The 12,830-nt window shown below is 41.8% G+C and overlaps 1 protein-coding gene across 1 annotated transcript; it reads left to right on the forward strand.

Annotated features, from left to right (window-relative positions):
- Window positions 1-349: 349 nt before the first annotated feature.
- Window positions 350-6,265, forward strand: MRGPRX3 (MAS related GPR family member X3). Its single transcript, XM_004050775.5, has 2 exons — window positions 350-518; window positions 4,955-6,265. The coding sequence occupies exon 2, from the start codon at window positions 4,980-4,982 to the stop codon at window positions 5,946-5,948; it is 969 nt and encodes a 322-aa protein (XP_004050823.5). The 5' UTR covers window positions 350-518; window positions 4,955-4,979; the 3' UTR covers window positions 5,949-6,265.
- The last annotated feature ends 6,565 nt before the right edge of the window (window positions 6,266-12,830 follow it).

The raw sequence follows: 12,830 nt of genomic DNA on the forward strand, positions 1-12,830 counted from the left end.
AAAGTATACACATGACTATATCACCACTATGATAAAGAAAACATCAAAAAATGGTGTCAGGCCATTGTCAGCCTTTAATGGTCCCATGATCTACTTTCTCATTTGGATATAAAGCCTCATAATGATAGTTCACATTGCTTAATGTGATGCCTAGGCCCGTAATTGATTTTTAAAATCAGGACAGCAATTACTTACAGGAAGTTGAACAAGATGGGATGTGATAGGAGAGGCTCAAATGTACTGGATATGGGACAGAGGCCAAGAATCATCTCAGTTAGGATTTGTGTCTCAAATACCTCTGGCCTCTGATTTGCCCATAGTCCTCATACAGGAAATAACAAGACTGTCCAGCATCTTCGTAAGCCTAGATTGCTCACCAGCTTTCATTTCAGCTCCTGTAGGCATCTCCTGAATTAAGCAACACAGAAAAGTCCTCTGAAGTCACTGAATCCCAGAAAGGCTCTCCACCTTTAGCACAAGGGAGGTCTTCACCACTGGACAAAGAAGGAACGATAAGGGTAAGTACCAAGAACTCTCTTCTTCCACAGTCAGTTATGATTTTTGCTGTAAGATCATGTCCTTATGCTTCCACCTTGGTGCTACATGCAGGGGGTCACGAGCTTGTTTCAGGAAAAGACAGGAGACATGAAGCTTCCTTTCGGAAACTGGGTGCTGTCAACCCAAATTGTGTGAGTTCTAAATGGTGTCCCCCCTTCTAATTTATCTCCCCATATCACCTCCTTCATTCCAATCATTCAGTCTGCCCTCATGGAGAGACTGCTGTCTCTTACATTCATTTAACAAGCAAGGGGACATGCAGGCATTTCTTCCCAGAGTTGAACTTCTATAGAGCCAGTTTTTTTGTTTCACTTACTTTTCAAATTTATTCTTCTTTGCCTATCTGGAAAGGTCTAAGGAAGATATAGATGGTCCAATAATTAAGGAGTGTTTCATGAGGAAATTATTTACAAAGATGCACAGAGTTAAGGGTCAGGATCCTAAGCAGCAATACATAGCGGAGCACTACTTCCTCCCCTAGGCTGAAACGGACAGGGAAGGAGCAGTTACCATTGTCACCATAGCCATAGCTGTAGCCATAAGGGTGGGAGAGCATGAGCAGGCAAGTGGAGAAGCCCTGCGTGGCCAACACACAGCTACACAGGCTGATATAGTTTGGATCTGTGTTCCCACCAAAATCTCATGTTGATTGTAATTTCCAGTGTTGGAGGAAGAGCCTTGTGGGAGATGATTATTAGATCATGGGAATGGTTTTGCATGAATGTTTTAACACCATCCCCTTTTGGTATTGTTGTTGTGATACTGACGAGTTCTCGTGAAATCTAGTTGTTTAAAAGCGTGTAGCACCTCCTCCCTCTCTCTTACTCCTGCTCTCACCATGTGAGATGCCTCGCTCCCCCTTTGCCTTACACCAGGATTGGAAGCTTCCTGAGGCCTCCCCAGAAGCAGAAGCTGCTATGCTTCTTGTACAGTCTGTAGAGCTATTAGCCAGTTAAACCCATTTTCTTCATAAATTTCCCAGTCTCAGGTATTTCTTTTTAGCAATTTGAGAATGAGCTAATAGACAGACAGAGAGCCAGGAGATGGAAATCCCAAGGTGCTCTCCTGCTGTCTTCCAGTCTCCTGCTGGTGTCTCCCAGTGTCTTAATTCCACCAGAAACCAGAAATAAAAAGAATCCCACTGATGTGGTACATAGAAGCCACTCTCTTGGGATGTCAAACAGGATAAAGAAGAATGGAAAGCAAATCCTCATGGTAAATGAGACTATCCCTCTCACCTTCTTGTATCCTCCTAATTCCTGGGGCTTTCTCTATATGATTGATCCCTGTCTCATTTCAGCTCTATCAGACTACTTTAATGTTTGGCATGTCTTTCTCTACTGTCACTTTTATGCAGAAATGTTTGCATTTGTTAAAAATGCATAGAAAATAAAATGTAATTTTAAAAAGAACATATTTATTTTGTTTAGAATATAAGTTTGGCTGATCTAATAAAGACATGAAGAAGAAATATCTTAAACAAGAAAGTACAGTTGTGCCTCTGGGTCACTAGGTTCTGAATCTACAGATTCAACAAACCACAGGAGGAAACTTTTCCAAAAATAAAGGTGTGGCGGAGTTGTGTATGTACTGAATAGGTACAAACTTGTATTTCTTTGTCATTATTTCTGAAAAACTACAATATAACAAGAACTTACATAGCATTTGCATTTTGTCAGTTATTCTAAATAACTTTAAATGATTTAATGTATCTGGGAGAAAGTGCATAGAGTATATACAAATACCACATATAAGGAAATTGAGCATCTGCAGATTTTGGTCTGTGCTGGGGTTCTGGAAAGAATCCCTTGTAAATACACAAAAATGACACTCTTCGAGATCTGAACTAGAAGCTCCAAAGCATCATACATCAGAATTCCAAAAATTGCTGCTCCCCAGTTCCTAGAGAGTTGCCCTCATCCTTGTGATCCTACATGGTTCCCAGCGACACTAGCATTCCAGTCTTATGGAAAAAGGACGAGGGGAAGGAGAGGCTTTGCTCCTTCTATTAATCCCATGAGCCGGGACTTGCTTCTGTTACTTTTGTGATTCTTCCACTTAACAGCACCTGCTCATGGGATGTCATCCAGCATCAAGGAAAACTGGGATGTGGGTCCTTGTGCTGCTTGTACATTCTCAGAATTGTTATGTGACCAAAAAAGGAAATCTTGGGGCAACCAGCAGTCTCTTCAGCCCCTGACTGTCTCTGATTCTGTGCTCACATCAAGATTTTTCAGGAACTCCTCAGAAATAATAAATGATGGAGCAGAGAACAGAACTGGAGTCTCGTGCAAGGCTCCAGGGACCAGGGGCTGGTATTGGACCTGCTCTTCGTGTTGTGAACCAGGAAAACCCTTTAATTCTCTAGGCCTTGGCTTCATCTTATGTTATATGAGGATAATACCATAGACGGTCTTTAAAGAACATCATAGCATGTTAAACAACATGCTAAATGTTGGTGATACCACAGTGAAAAAGACAGGCATGACTTACTCCTTACGGATCTTCGGGTTTCATGAGGAAGACAAACATATCATACCACTCCTATAGATAGAAAAACAGTTTAGTGCTCTGAGTGTGGATAACAGAGGTTCTCCTTTTCCTCCCATTTCCTTTTTGGGCCAATCAGAGCTGTGGCAGCTTGTCTCTTTAAGAGAGCTCATGATGGATGCACTCACTCCTGATGCTCCTCTATACTCCCAGAGGAGGATGCATCTTCTTTCCACCTGGAGAGCTCCTACCCATGTGCATTCTTGGGATTCCAGAGCAAATGTGGCCTCTGATAGGCAAAAAAGAACTCCTGAATTTGTTCCTAAGTGGCGCGCACTCACCTCTATTTTTCCCTTATTTCATTTGCTTCTCATTCTCTATCTGGAGTTTGTTTAGGTTAATTTTTTTTTCAGTCCACAATTTTGACTGTCAACTTGGATTTAACTTGAGAATCCCTCCTCTGCTTTACCCCCCTCTAACATGTATAATCGACACAGAGTGGTGCTGGGTCCAAAGGGCTGGTGAAAAAATGGATCATGAGTCAGCCCCGCTGGGCTCACATTCATACTATATAATATATAACCCCCTGGACAAATAATATCCTCTCTTTATACTCTAATTTCCTTATCTGTAATACAGGAATTATACTAATTTTTACCTCCTAGGCTCTTCAGATGATTAAAAGAGGCAATACCTAATAAACTGTCAATCAGCTGCTGTTATTCTCCCAAATTAGACCTAATCCTCATTCTCCAGTTGAAATTTGCATGAATATCTCTCTTTACAACCCAAGCCCTACACTTCTCCTGTTTCCACTCATGGACTCCTCTCATACAAATGTTTGTATCAACAAAGAAACGCTACCAAAGATCTCCCGAAAGAGAGAATGAAATAGGTTTACATTGTGTATACCCAGCAGAACACTTAGTAGTCCCCCATACATATTCCCACACTTCAATTACCTGCTTCAGTGGCACTCAGGCTCACCCTCACTTACTCTTTCCTCTGCTCTATTGCTGAGCAATTCAGCTCAGACTCACACCCTACCCAAACACTGTGTACAAAATGCTTCTAGGCGTTCAGCAAAGCCACACTGAGTCCTTATTTTAAAGGCACATCAGTGGTCAATTTCAGGTTTTGGGCACTCATCAATCATTCTTCTCAACACAGATAGAGCTGTCCACAAATAGAATTCTGATGAATGAAATTTTCTTCATCTAATTATACGTGTGTGTTCTAATGCCTTACATTGTACTTTCATTTTTATTTTCCATTTCATCCAAATCTACCATTGCCATTAGGCTCTCATGCGTACATTCCTTCATTGAATGAACGTTTATGAAGAGCACATTGTGCTGCTTATGGAATAGGCACTGGGAGTATAAAATGTAAAATGTGGTCCTCTCTGCAATGACTGACACACTGAGTTATTTCTCACCCACCAGGTCCAGCCATTTTCACACATCCTAGCGAAGATCCCATTTTCCTCTGGTTCATAATGCATGATCTTTTTTCCTGTCCAGAGATGACCAGTCCTGGTCATGAGGGTGTCACAACCACCTCTTTGTGTATCTGAATTCCTCCACCTGAGAGAAAATTTCAGGCCCAGGATAGAGTAATCATCGGGTCCACAGCCCCGGCCAGATGAGTGGGGGTGTTTTGATCCTAATGTTATTCCCATGTCAGCACAGAACTTGTGTGGCAGTAGAGAGAGGTCAGGCTTCAGAGTCAGCAAGAACTGGATTTCAAACTGGATTTGAGGACCCCCACCTTTTGATAGGTGACTTATTCTCTGTGAGTCTCTGATCTCTCCTCTTTAAATGAGGACAGTAAATCCCACATGGCAGGGTGGTGGGGAGAATCAGAAATCATACAGCTGGTGATCACATCTGGTTTCTGTTTCCAGGGTCATCAGACTAGGGTTTCTGAGCATGGATTCAACCATCCCAGTCTTGGGTACAGAACTGACACCAATCAATGGACGTGAGGAGACTCCTTGCTACAAGCAGACCCTGAGCCTCACGGTGCTGACGTGCATCGTTTCCCTTGTCGGACTGACAGGAAACGCGGTTGTGCTCTGGCTCCTGGGCTTCCGCATGCGCAGGAACGCCTTCTCCATCTACATCCTCAACTTGGCCGCGGCCGACTTCCTCTTCCTCAGCGGTCACATTATACGTTTGCCGTTACGCCTCATCAATATCCGCCATCCCATCTCCAAAATCCTCAATCCTGTGATGACCTTTCCCTACTTTATAGGCCTAAGCATGCTGAGCGCCATCAGCACCGAGCGCTGCCTGTCCATCCTGTGGCCCATCTGGTACCACTGCCGCCGCCCCAGACACCTGTCATCGGTCATGTGTGTCCTGCTCTGGGCCCTGTCCCTGCTGCGGAGCATCCTGGAGTGGATGTTCTGTGACTTCCTGTTTAGTGGTGCTGATTCTGTTTGGTGTGAAACGTCAGATTTCATTACAATCGCGTGGCTGATTTTTTTATGTGTGGTTCTCTGTGGGTCCAGCCTGGTCCTGCTGGTCAGGATTCTCTGTGGATCCCGGAAGTTGCCGCTGACCAGGCTGTACGTGACCATCCTGCTCACAGTGCTGGTCTTCCTCCTCTGTGGCCTGCCCTTTGGCATTCAGTGGGCCCTGTTTTCCAGGATCCACCTGGATAGGAAAGTCTTATTTTGTCATGTGCATCTAGTTTCCATTTTCCTGTCCTCTCTTAACAGCAGTGCCAACCCCATCATTTACTTCTTCGTGGGCTCCTTTAAGCAGCATCAAAATAGGCAGAACCTGAAGCTGGTTCTCCAGAGGGCTCTGCAGGACACGCCTGAGGTAGATGAAGGTGGAGGGCGGCTTCCTCAGGAAACCCTGGAGCTGTCGGTAAGCAGATTGGAGCAGTGAGGAAGAACCTCTGCCCTGTCAGACAGGACTTTGAGAGCAATGCTGCCCTGCCACCCTTGACAATTATATGCATTTTTCTTAGCCTTCTGCCTCAGAAATGTCTCAGTGGTCCCTCAAGGTCTTCGAATAGGTGTTTATCTAACCTGACAGTTGCAGTTTTCACCCATGGAAAGCATTAGTCTGAGAGTACAATGTTTAGATTCTCCTTGATGTTACCAACGTAGTTTTCCTGTTATCTTACACCGAATCTTTCTTACTGAATACTTTTCCTGAAATTTTCATTGTAATAAAAGGAGTTCCTGTCCACAACCCTAAAACTCTTCTTTATACTTGTTTTCTACCTGATGGTATCAGAAAGGAGGCTTCCTCATTAATCTCTCAGATTATGTTCTCCTGAAAATCATGTTCCCTTTTATGACTAGAGGCATTACTGCAGTTGGAAGCTCGATTCTTAATAAGTGAGTTCTGCTACCTCTAAATTCCATTGAATTCTCAGATATAAAGCAAAATAATGTCCTTAGAGACAGACTCCGTCTTCATAAAAACACTCTCACAAATTGGTTTTATGAAAAGTCCTCTCCTGTCATTTGTCCACAGCATGGTGATATGCTGGCCTTGGTTTCTAGTAAAGACAACCGTGGCCCCTTCCCCTTGAGAACTGCTAAGTTCTTATTTAGCTCTTCCTGGACTAATGGACTAGTGAGGAGCCTATAAATATGTCCCACCAGTTTCATTTTGGCCATTGGAAACCTCAATATTGATTTTAAAGTGGAAATTATCTTGAAAACCATTTATTATTCACTTACAGATTCTTTCAGTTGTAGGAGAATTCTTCATACTTCCAGGTTTTGTATAAATTGTTCTGATTGTAACTTTCAGTTAGTTTTATGGCTGTTTACATGAGAAGCAAAACTGAAAACATCTGACCTTTCCATGGCAATCTCAATATGGTATCTGGATAATAACTTACAGTTGGTACAGAATTCTGATGCATGCTGTGACATACATGAACCTGGAAATATTGTGCTAAGGAAAATAAGCCAGATGCCAAACAATATTGTAAGTTCAAATTCTACGAGGTATCCAAATTAGGAAATTCGTGAACACAGAAAATAAATTAGGAGGATCCTGGTGCTGGAAGATGGAGAGAATGTGTAGCCATTATTAAATGAGCACAGGATTTCTGTGTGGAATAATGAAAAGTTTTTAAAAGGGACAGTGGTAACGGTTACGACTTATTGTGAATGTACTTACCTACACAGAATTGGACAATTAAAATGATTAAAGTTGTAAAATGTATGTTATGTAAATTTTACCACAATTTGAAACATTTAATTATAAAAGCAGGATCAGTACAAAATTCAGGACTATTCTCCACCAGTGGTTATCCCTTCCACAGATAACTCAAGCAGACAGAAGAGACCACCAAGAGAAGATGTGACATCACAGTGGACTCTGTGCTGCTCACAGTGAGGCTGCCCCTCAGATTAACCCTCACTGAGGGGAGCTGACACATGCAATTTGAGTTTGCAGGAGGCAGTACAAAGCACCTATGAAAGTAATAAAGAGGTCTATACTTTTCCATTTTTCAAACCATATTTATTGGTGGCTCTTATCACACTGTTCACAATGTTGAACTCAGGTCCCCTGAGTCCAGATCTATTGCTCTTCCAGGCCTGGCATTCTGCTGATGCTCAATCCTATCTGTCCACCCTCGATTTCCAAATGCTGTACTAGGACGTAGCTGTAGTTGAGAGTTTCCTACAGGTGACAGGAAGCAGGAAAGCAGTGTTTGCAGCCAATGCTCTGGGCCAGGAGCTTTGCTGTGATGTCTTTAGTTCAGACTGAGGGTTATTGAGAGAGTCCACTCTGGAAGTCTGTGATATCAATTGTACAGTTTTGGCTAAAGATGTTGTCTATCATGAGGAATTCTGTAGAGAATTTTCACCTGGCAATTGAATCAAATCATGTTGGTTCTCACCTGCAATTCTGCTTATTTTGATGTTAGTGACATTCTTTTTCTTTTGATAGAAGAAAACTTCAACTTCGTAAAGGCTTAGATTCTGTCCCTGAAGCCCATTCTGAACTCACTTGGCCTCACACATTGCTCCACTACAGCACTTATGACAGTGTACTTCAAATATTTGTCCTCACATCTTTCTCTTCAACCGCACCCTGAGGTCTTTAAGAGCAGAGAAACTGTCTTTGAATTTCTAGTGCAACAGACTAGGTGTGGAATTTATAAGAGTGTTGGTAACTATTTCTCTCAAGCAGCTCCCACCTGAAAATCACAGGGTCATCCAGCATCTTGCAAAGGCTGGCCCAGTCACCAGATCTCACTGGAACTCCTACAGGAACCTCCCACTCAACAGAGTGTCCTCTGCAGTTGGTCGTTCTGAGAACAGCTGTTCCCCTTCATTGTAGGTCTGCTCACTGCCTCTGGGAAGAAGAACGGAGGGGATGTGGGAATCTGCTCATGAGCTGCCTTCTTTCCAAGGCCAATGATGTCATTTCCTCTAAAAGTTACATGTCTAGGAAGAGCATGCAGGACATTCAGGAGTATTCTCCAGAAAGTGAGAAATGATATGAAAATCTCACGTGGCACCTTTTGGGAGCTACCATTCATGACTACTTTTTTTTTTTTTTTTTGAGATGGAGTTTCGCTCGCACATTTATTTATTTGTTTGTTTGTTTGTTTGCTTGTTTATTTTTGCCCAGGCTGGAGTGCAATGGCATGATCTCAGCTCATTGCAACCTCCACCTCCTGCGTTCAAGCGATTCTCCTGCCTCAGCCTCCCAAGTAGCTGGGATTATAGGGGCCTGCCACCACGCCTGGCTACTTTTTTGTATTTTTAGTAGAGACGGGGTTTCACCATGTTGGCTAGGATGGTCTCGATCTCTTGACCTTGTGATCCGCCTGCCTTGGCCTCCCAAAGTGCTGGGATTACAGGCGTCAGCCGCCACACCTGGCCCATGACTACTTTTTAGGCATGAATTCAACAAACTTTCAAACCTAATTCATCAAGCGCTGTGCTAATTCTACATAAAAGCAAACACCTTTCAAATAAGTCTGTCACTAATACATCCTATCTCTATATCCAATCCTTTCCACTTCATGAAGAAAATATATTTATTGATGCTGAGCAAATGCTGAGCCTTCGTAGCCATTCACTGATGCTCTAGTACACCTGGGCTCAAGGGCGCTGAGTCATCAGCCTCACAAGAACCAATTGGATCTGTTTCCTGTCTTGCTTTTGCCAATTAGGCTTGTCAATATAATTACCTAACTTATCAAAATACACCACAAATCAATGAAATACCAGTATGAAAGAAGAATTGCGGTTTCCATACAAATTAATGTGAATGCTTAAAGGGACAATAAAAGCAGGTTCCAAAATTATTGTTAGTTTAATAGGTGTGAGTCTGCCAACTCTATAAGATTAAACAAAAATGAACAATATTGAACAATATCCTCAGAGAGAATGCTATGTATTTGATGCTAAGATCTACACTTAAACTAATCCACACTGTAAATCATAGACAATGATTAATAGATATGCTTTCAGCAAGATAGAGTAGAATTCTATTTACTGAACCCTACACAAAGGAATGTTCTATAGTCTAGTTCTGTTATAGTGAATGAATCTAGGTAAAAATGAAATATTCATGTTACAAATGAATCCTTTTTTGTTAATACTGATAAACATATTTTCAATTAACCTATCCACTTGCATTTCTGAATATATCATTAAGTGGGCTTTTCATAGCAATATCTCTCACTTATTCTACTGTTTATTATATAAATACATACTAGCGTCTTCTATTCTCTAGCTTGCATGCCAGACACTTAGGAGTCAAAGTAAACACACCTACATTCACAGAGCTCACAGCCTGTGAAGGAAGGACACTAGTGCAGGAAAGACTGCCTCCCAATGTGACACATACTATCCAAGCGTTGTGTTTGTGGCTCAAGGGTGCTCAGAGGAGAGGGTGTCTAAAAATTCCAAATTATCTTGCTGCCATCCTGAAGACGAATGCCACCCCCAAGCACCCAGCTGAAGCAGGGCAGTACGACTCCATTAAATTAGAGAATGTTCACCCGGTGGCTGCTCATGCGGGACAACAATCTCAACAACGGTTTTATAATTGATGACATCAAAAGATTAATAGGCTGAATCTTACAACAGCCCTCAGTCTATAGTCCAATATCACACCAGTGCACAATTCCAGAAAAGATTTTCAACAGACACTGCAGGTGCTTGGGTCACAGTCATTGCAGAACTACCTACTACCATTACCCTGTGTTCCAGCAGAAGAATCCCTTACCTCAAGGCAAACCCAAATCAAAGCATCTAGAAATCTTAGAATACAGAAGGGTGCAGAATATGCAAGTGCTAAAATGGGAAGAACATGGACATAGTTTCAGGGATTTGGGATTCTCAAGCTGACTGCATGGCCAACATGAGTCACATGCTCATTCCAGGGAAACCAAGCAGATAGTGAGGTTATGGGATTGTCCCAGTCTGAAACTGTGCCATTTGTGCATTTGTGCTCAGGTATCTCTTTTCAGAATATGTGGGTAAGGTGTGACTTTGCCATAAACATGGACTGAAGATAAGTACTGTTATGATCCAGACCACCTGAGAAATTCGTATCTCTGCACAGTGACTATAATCACAGTCAGCATATATTCTTCTCACCTATGTGGCAGTGACCTAGAATCCAAAGAGACTGCTGTGATGCTTTTCTGTATGACTGTGTGGTATCCAATGGGCACCATTATTGTCAATGTACCAATGCTTACTATAGATATAGATGGCATTTGTTTGCTGTTATCTAACAACAACAGCAGAGTATAGAAGAAGAAATCTCAATGCTCATGCCCATCATATTGGTCCAATTCTTCTGAAACCTTGCAGGATGCAAACACAAGGAAGGAGAGCAGAGACAGAGCAGATCTCATTCGTAAGTGTGTATGTAGAAGTGAGTGGATCATGGAAGGCTTCGTGTAATAGGTAGAATTTTAACTGATGACTACAATTTACCCAGGATTATTATTATAATTATACCCTCTGTAAATTTTGCCAGTCACACAAATTTTTGTATTAGGGAAGGAGAGATAAATAGGATCTGGACAGATGGAAATAGAAGAAGAGATAATTTACAGTGGCACTGTTAATAAAAGCGTAGAGTTTTTTAGGGAATGGTGAATAATTCATACATGAGTTTTATTCCTTGCATCACCCCACGTATCTGGTCATGGTGGCAAGATCCCTCTTAAATAGAATCACAAGGCTGGAGTGCTCTGAATAATGAACATTATCTTTTGTGGCCTTGAAGTAGTAGGTGTTGGTGTTAATTTTGTGATATTCGTAGGAGTGAACTCTATAATAATGTAAAGTCCAGAGTGGGCCAGGCAGGTCAGGCCAACAGGACAAGCCACAAAGTCAATGTCCTGCTCTCCATACCCTCCTCCAGCCCTCCAGGGTTAGAAGGCATATGTGCAGCCCTCCAGGGTCAGAAGGCATTCATAAAAGATAATAAAAAGCATGGGGGTTAGGGGGGAAGAAAAAAAAGCAGTGGAATGCAGCCCCGTCTCTGGAGCAGCATTTTTACCTGCAAAAGGCCCACATTGGGAGTAGAGGAGATAGTTAATCTTTGAATTAATTTTAACATTTTATTTGTCACATAAAAATTTAACTCTAAACTTTTGCATAGCCTTGATATGGGTGCTAGCTTAAGAGCTGGTAACCAGTTGTCCAAAATATCTCTATTCAAATTCTGTGTGTCATCTTGCACCTCTTTTGTAATGTAGTATCTATAGTGTGTTGATATTTAGCTCAGTACTCCTGGCTTAATATCCTGAAACACGTGTGAAAGAATAATACACACCAACCTGAGAAGTTCTAAAGAAGTTGATGAGAATTGTCATTCCCTGTCCAGGTCCTCAGGCACCCTTACCTTCTTATCAAATTCATATACAGTTACTAGTGAGAGTAGAGATGCAGGATTCAGCCTTTAATTGTGTCTGTAAAAGTTTATATACTAATTGCAAGAGAAACTGGAAGCAAATATGATAAAAATTTAATATGTGCTTAATTTTGTGGTAGGTGTGTGACTTATTATTATATCATCTTCTACCCTATGTCCCTGGCTTGCAAACTTCCTTCCAGTATACCCCATGTCCTCATTCTTGGTTTATTAGTCTGTTCTCACCCTGCTAATAAAGGCATACCCAAGACTGGGTAATTTATAAAGGAAAGAGGTTTAATTGACTCACAGTTCTACATAGGTGGGTAAGCCTCACAATCATGGCGGAAGGTGAACGGGGAGTAAAGTCACATCTTACATGGCAGCAGGCAAGAGAGCACGTGCAGGGGAACTCCCCTTTACAAAACCATCAGATCTTGTGAGACTTACTCACTATCACAAGAACAGCATGGGAAAGGACCCCCCCATGATTCAGTTATCTCCCACCAGCTTCCTCCCATGACACGTGGGAATTATTGGAGCTGCAATTCAAAATGAGATTTGGGTGGGGACACAGTCAAACCATATCACTTGGTGACTTCAATATCTATGGAGGTTATCCATACAAAGAAAAGGCCTTTCAGTTGTTTTTTAAGTTTTCATTCTCAACTAATTGTAGACTATGAAGAAGTTACAAAAACAGTACAGAGAGTTTCTGTATGCCTACCACCCAAACTACAGCAATAGTAACATATAACATAAATGTATTATCAAAACCAAAAGACTGACATTGGTACCATCTAATTACTACACTTCAAATCTTATCATATTTCACCAAATATCTACAGTACGATCTTACCAGATTTTACCAGTGTTTGCATGCACTCATTTTTGAAGTGAGCTATGCCTCTG

This window comes from Gorilla gorilla, chromosome 9 (assembly GCF_029281585.2).
Source record: "Gorilla gorilla gorilla isolate KB3781 chromosome 9, NHGRI_mGorGor1-v2.1_pri, whole genome shotgun sequence".
NCBI classification, from domain to species: Eukaryota; Metazoa; Chordata; class Mammalia; order Primates; family Hominidae; genus Gorilla; species Gorilla gorilla.

Coding starts and splice junctions, on each gene's coding strand:
- MRGPRX3 (XM_004050775.5), top strand. CDS start 4,980: ATGGATTCAACCATCCCAGTCTTGGGTACAGAACTGACACCAATCAAT.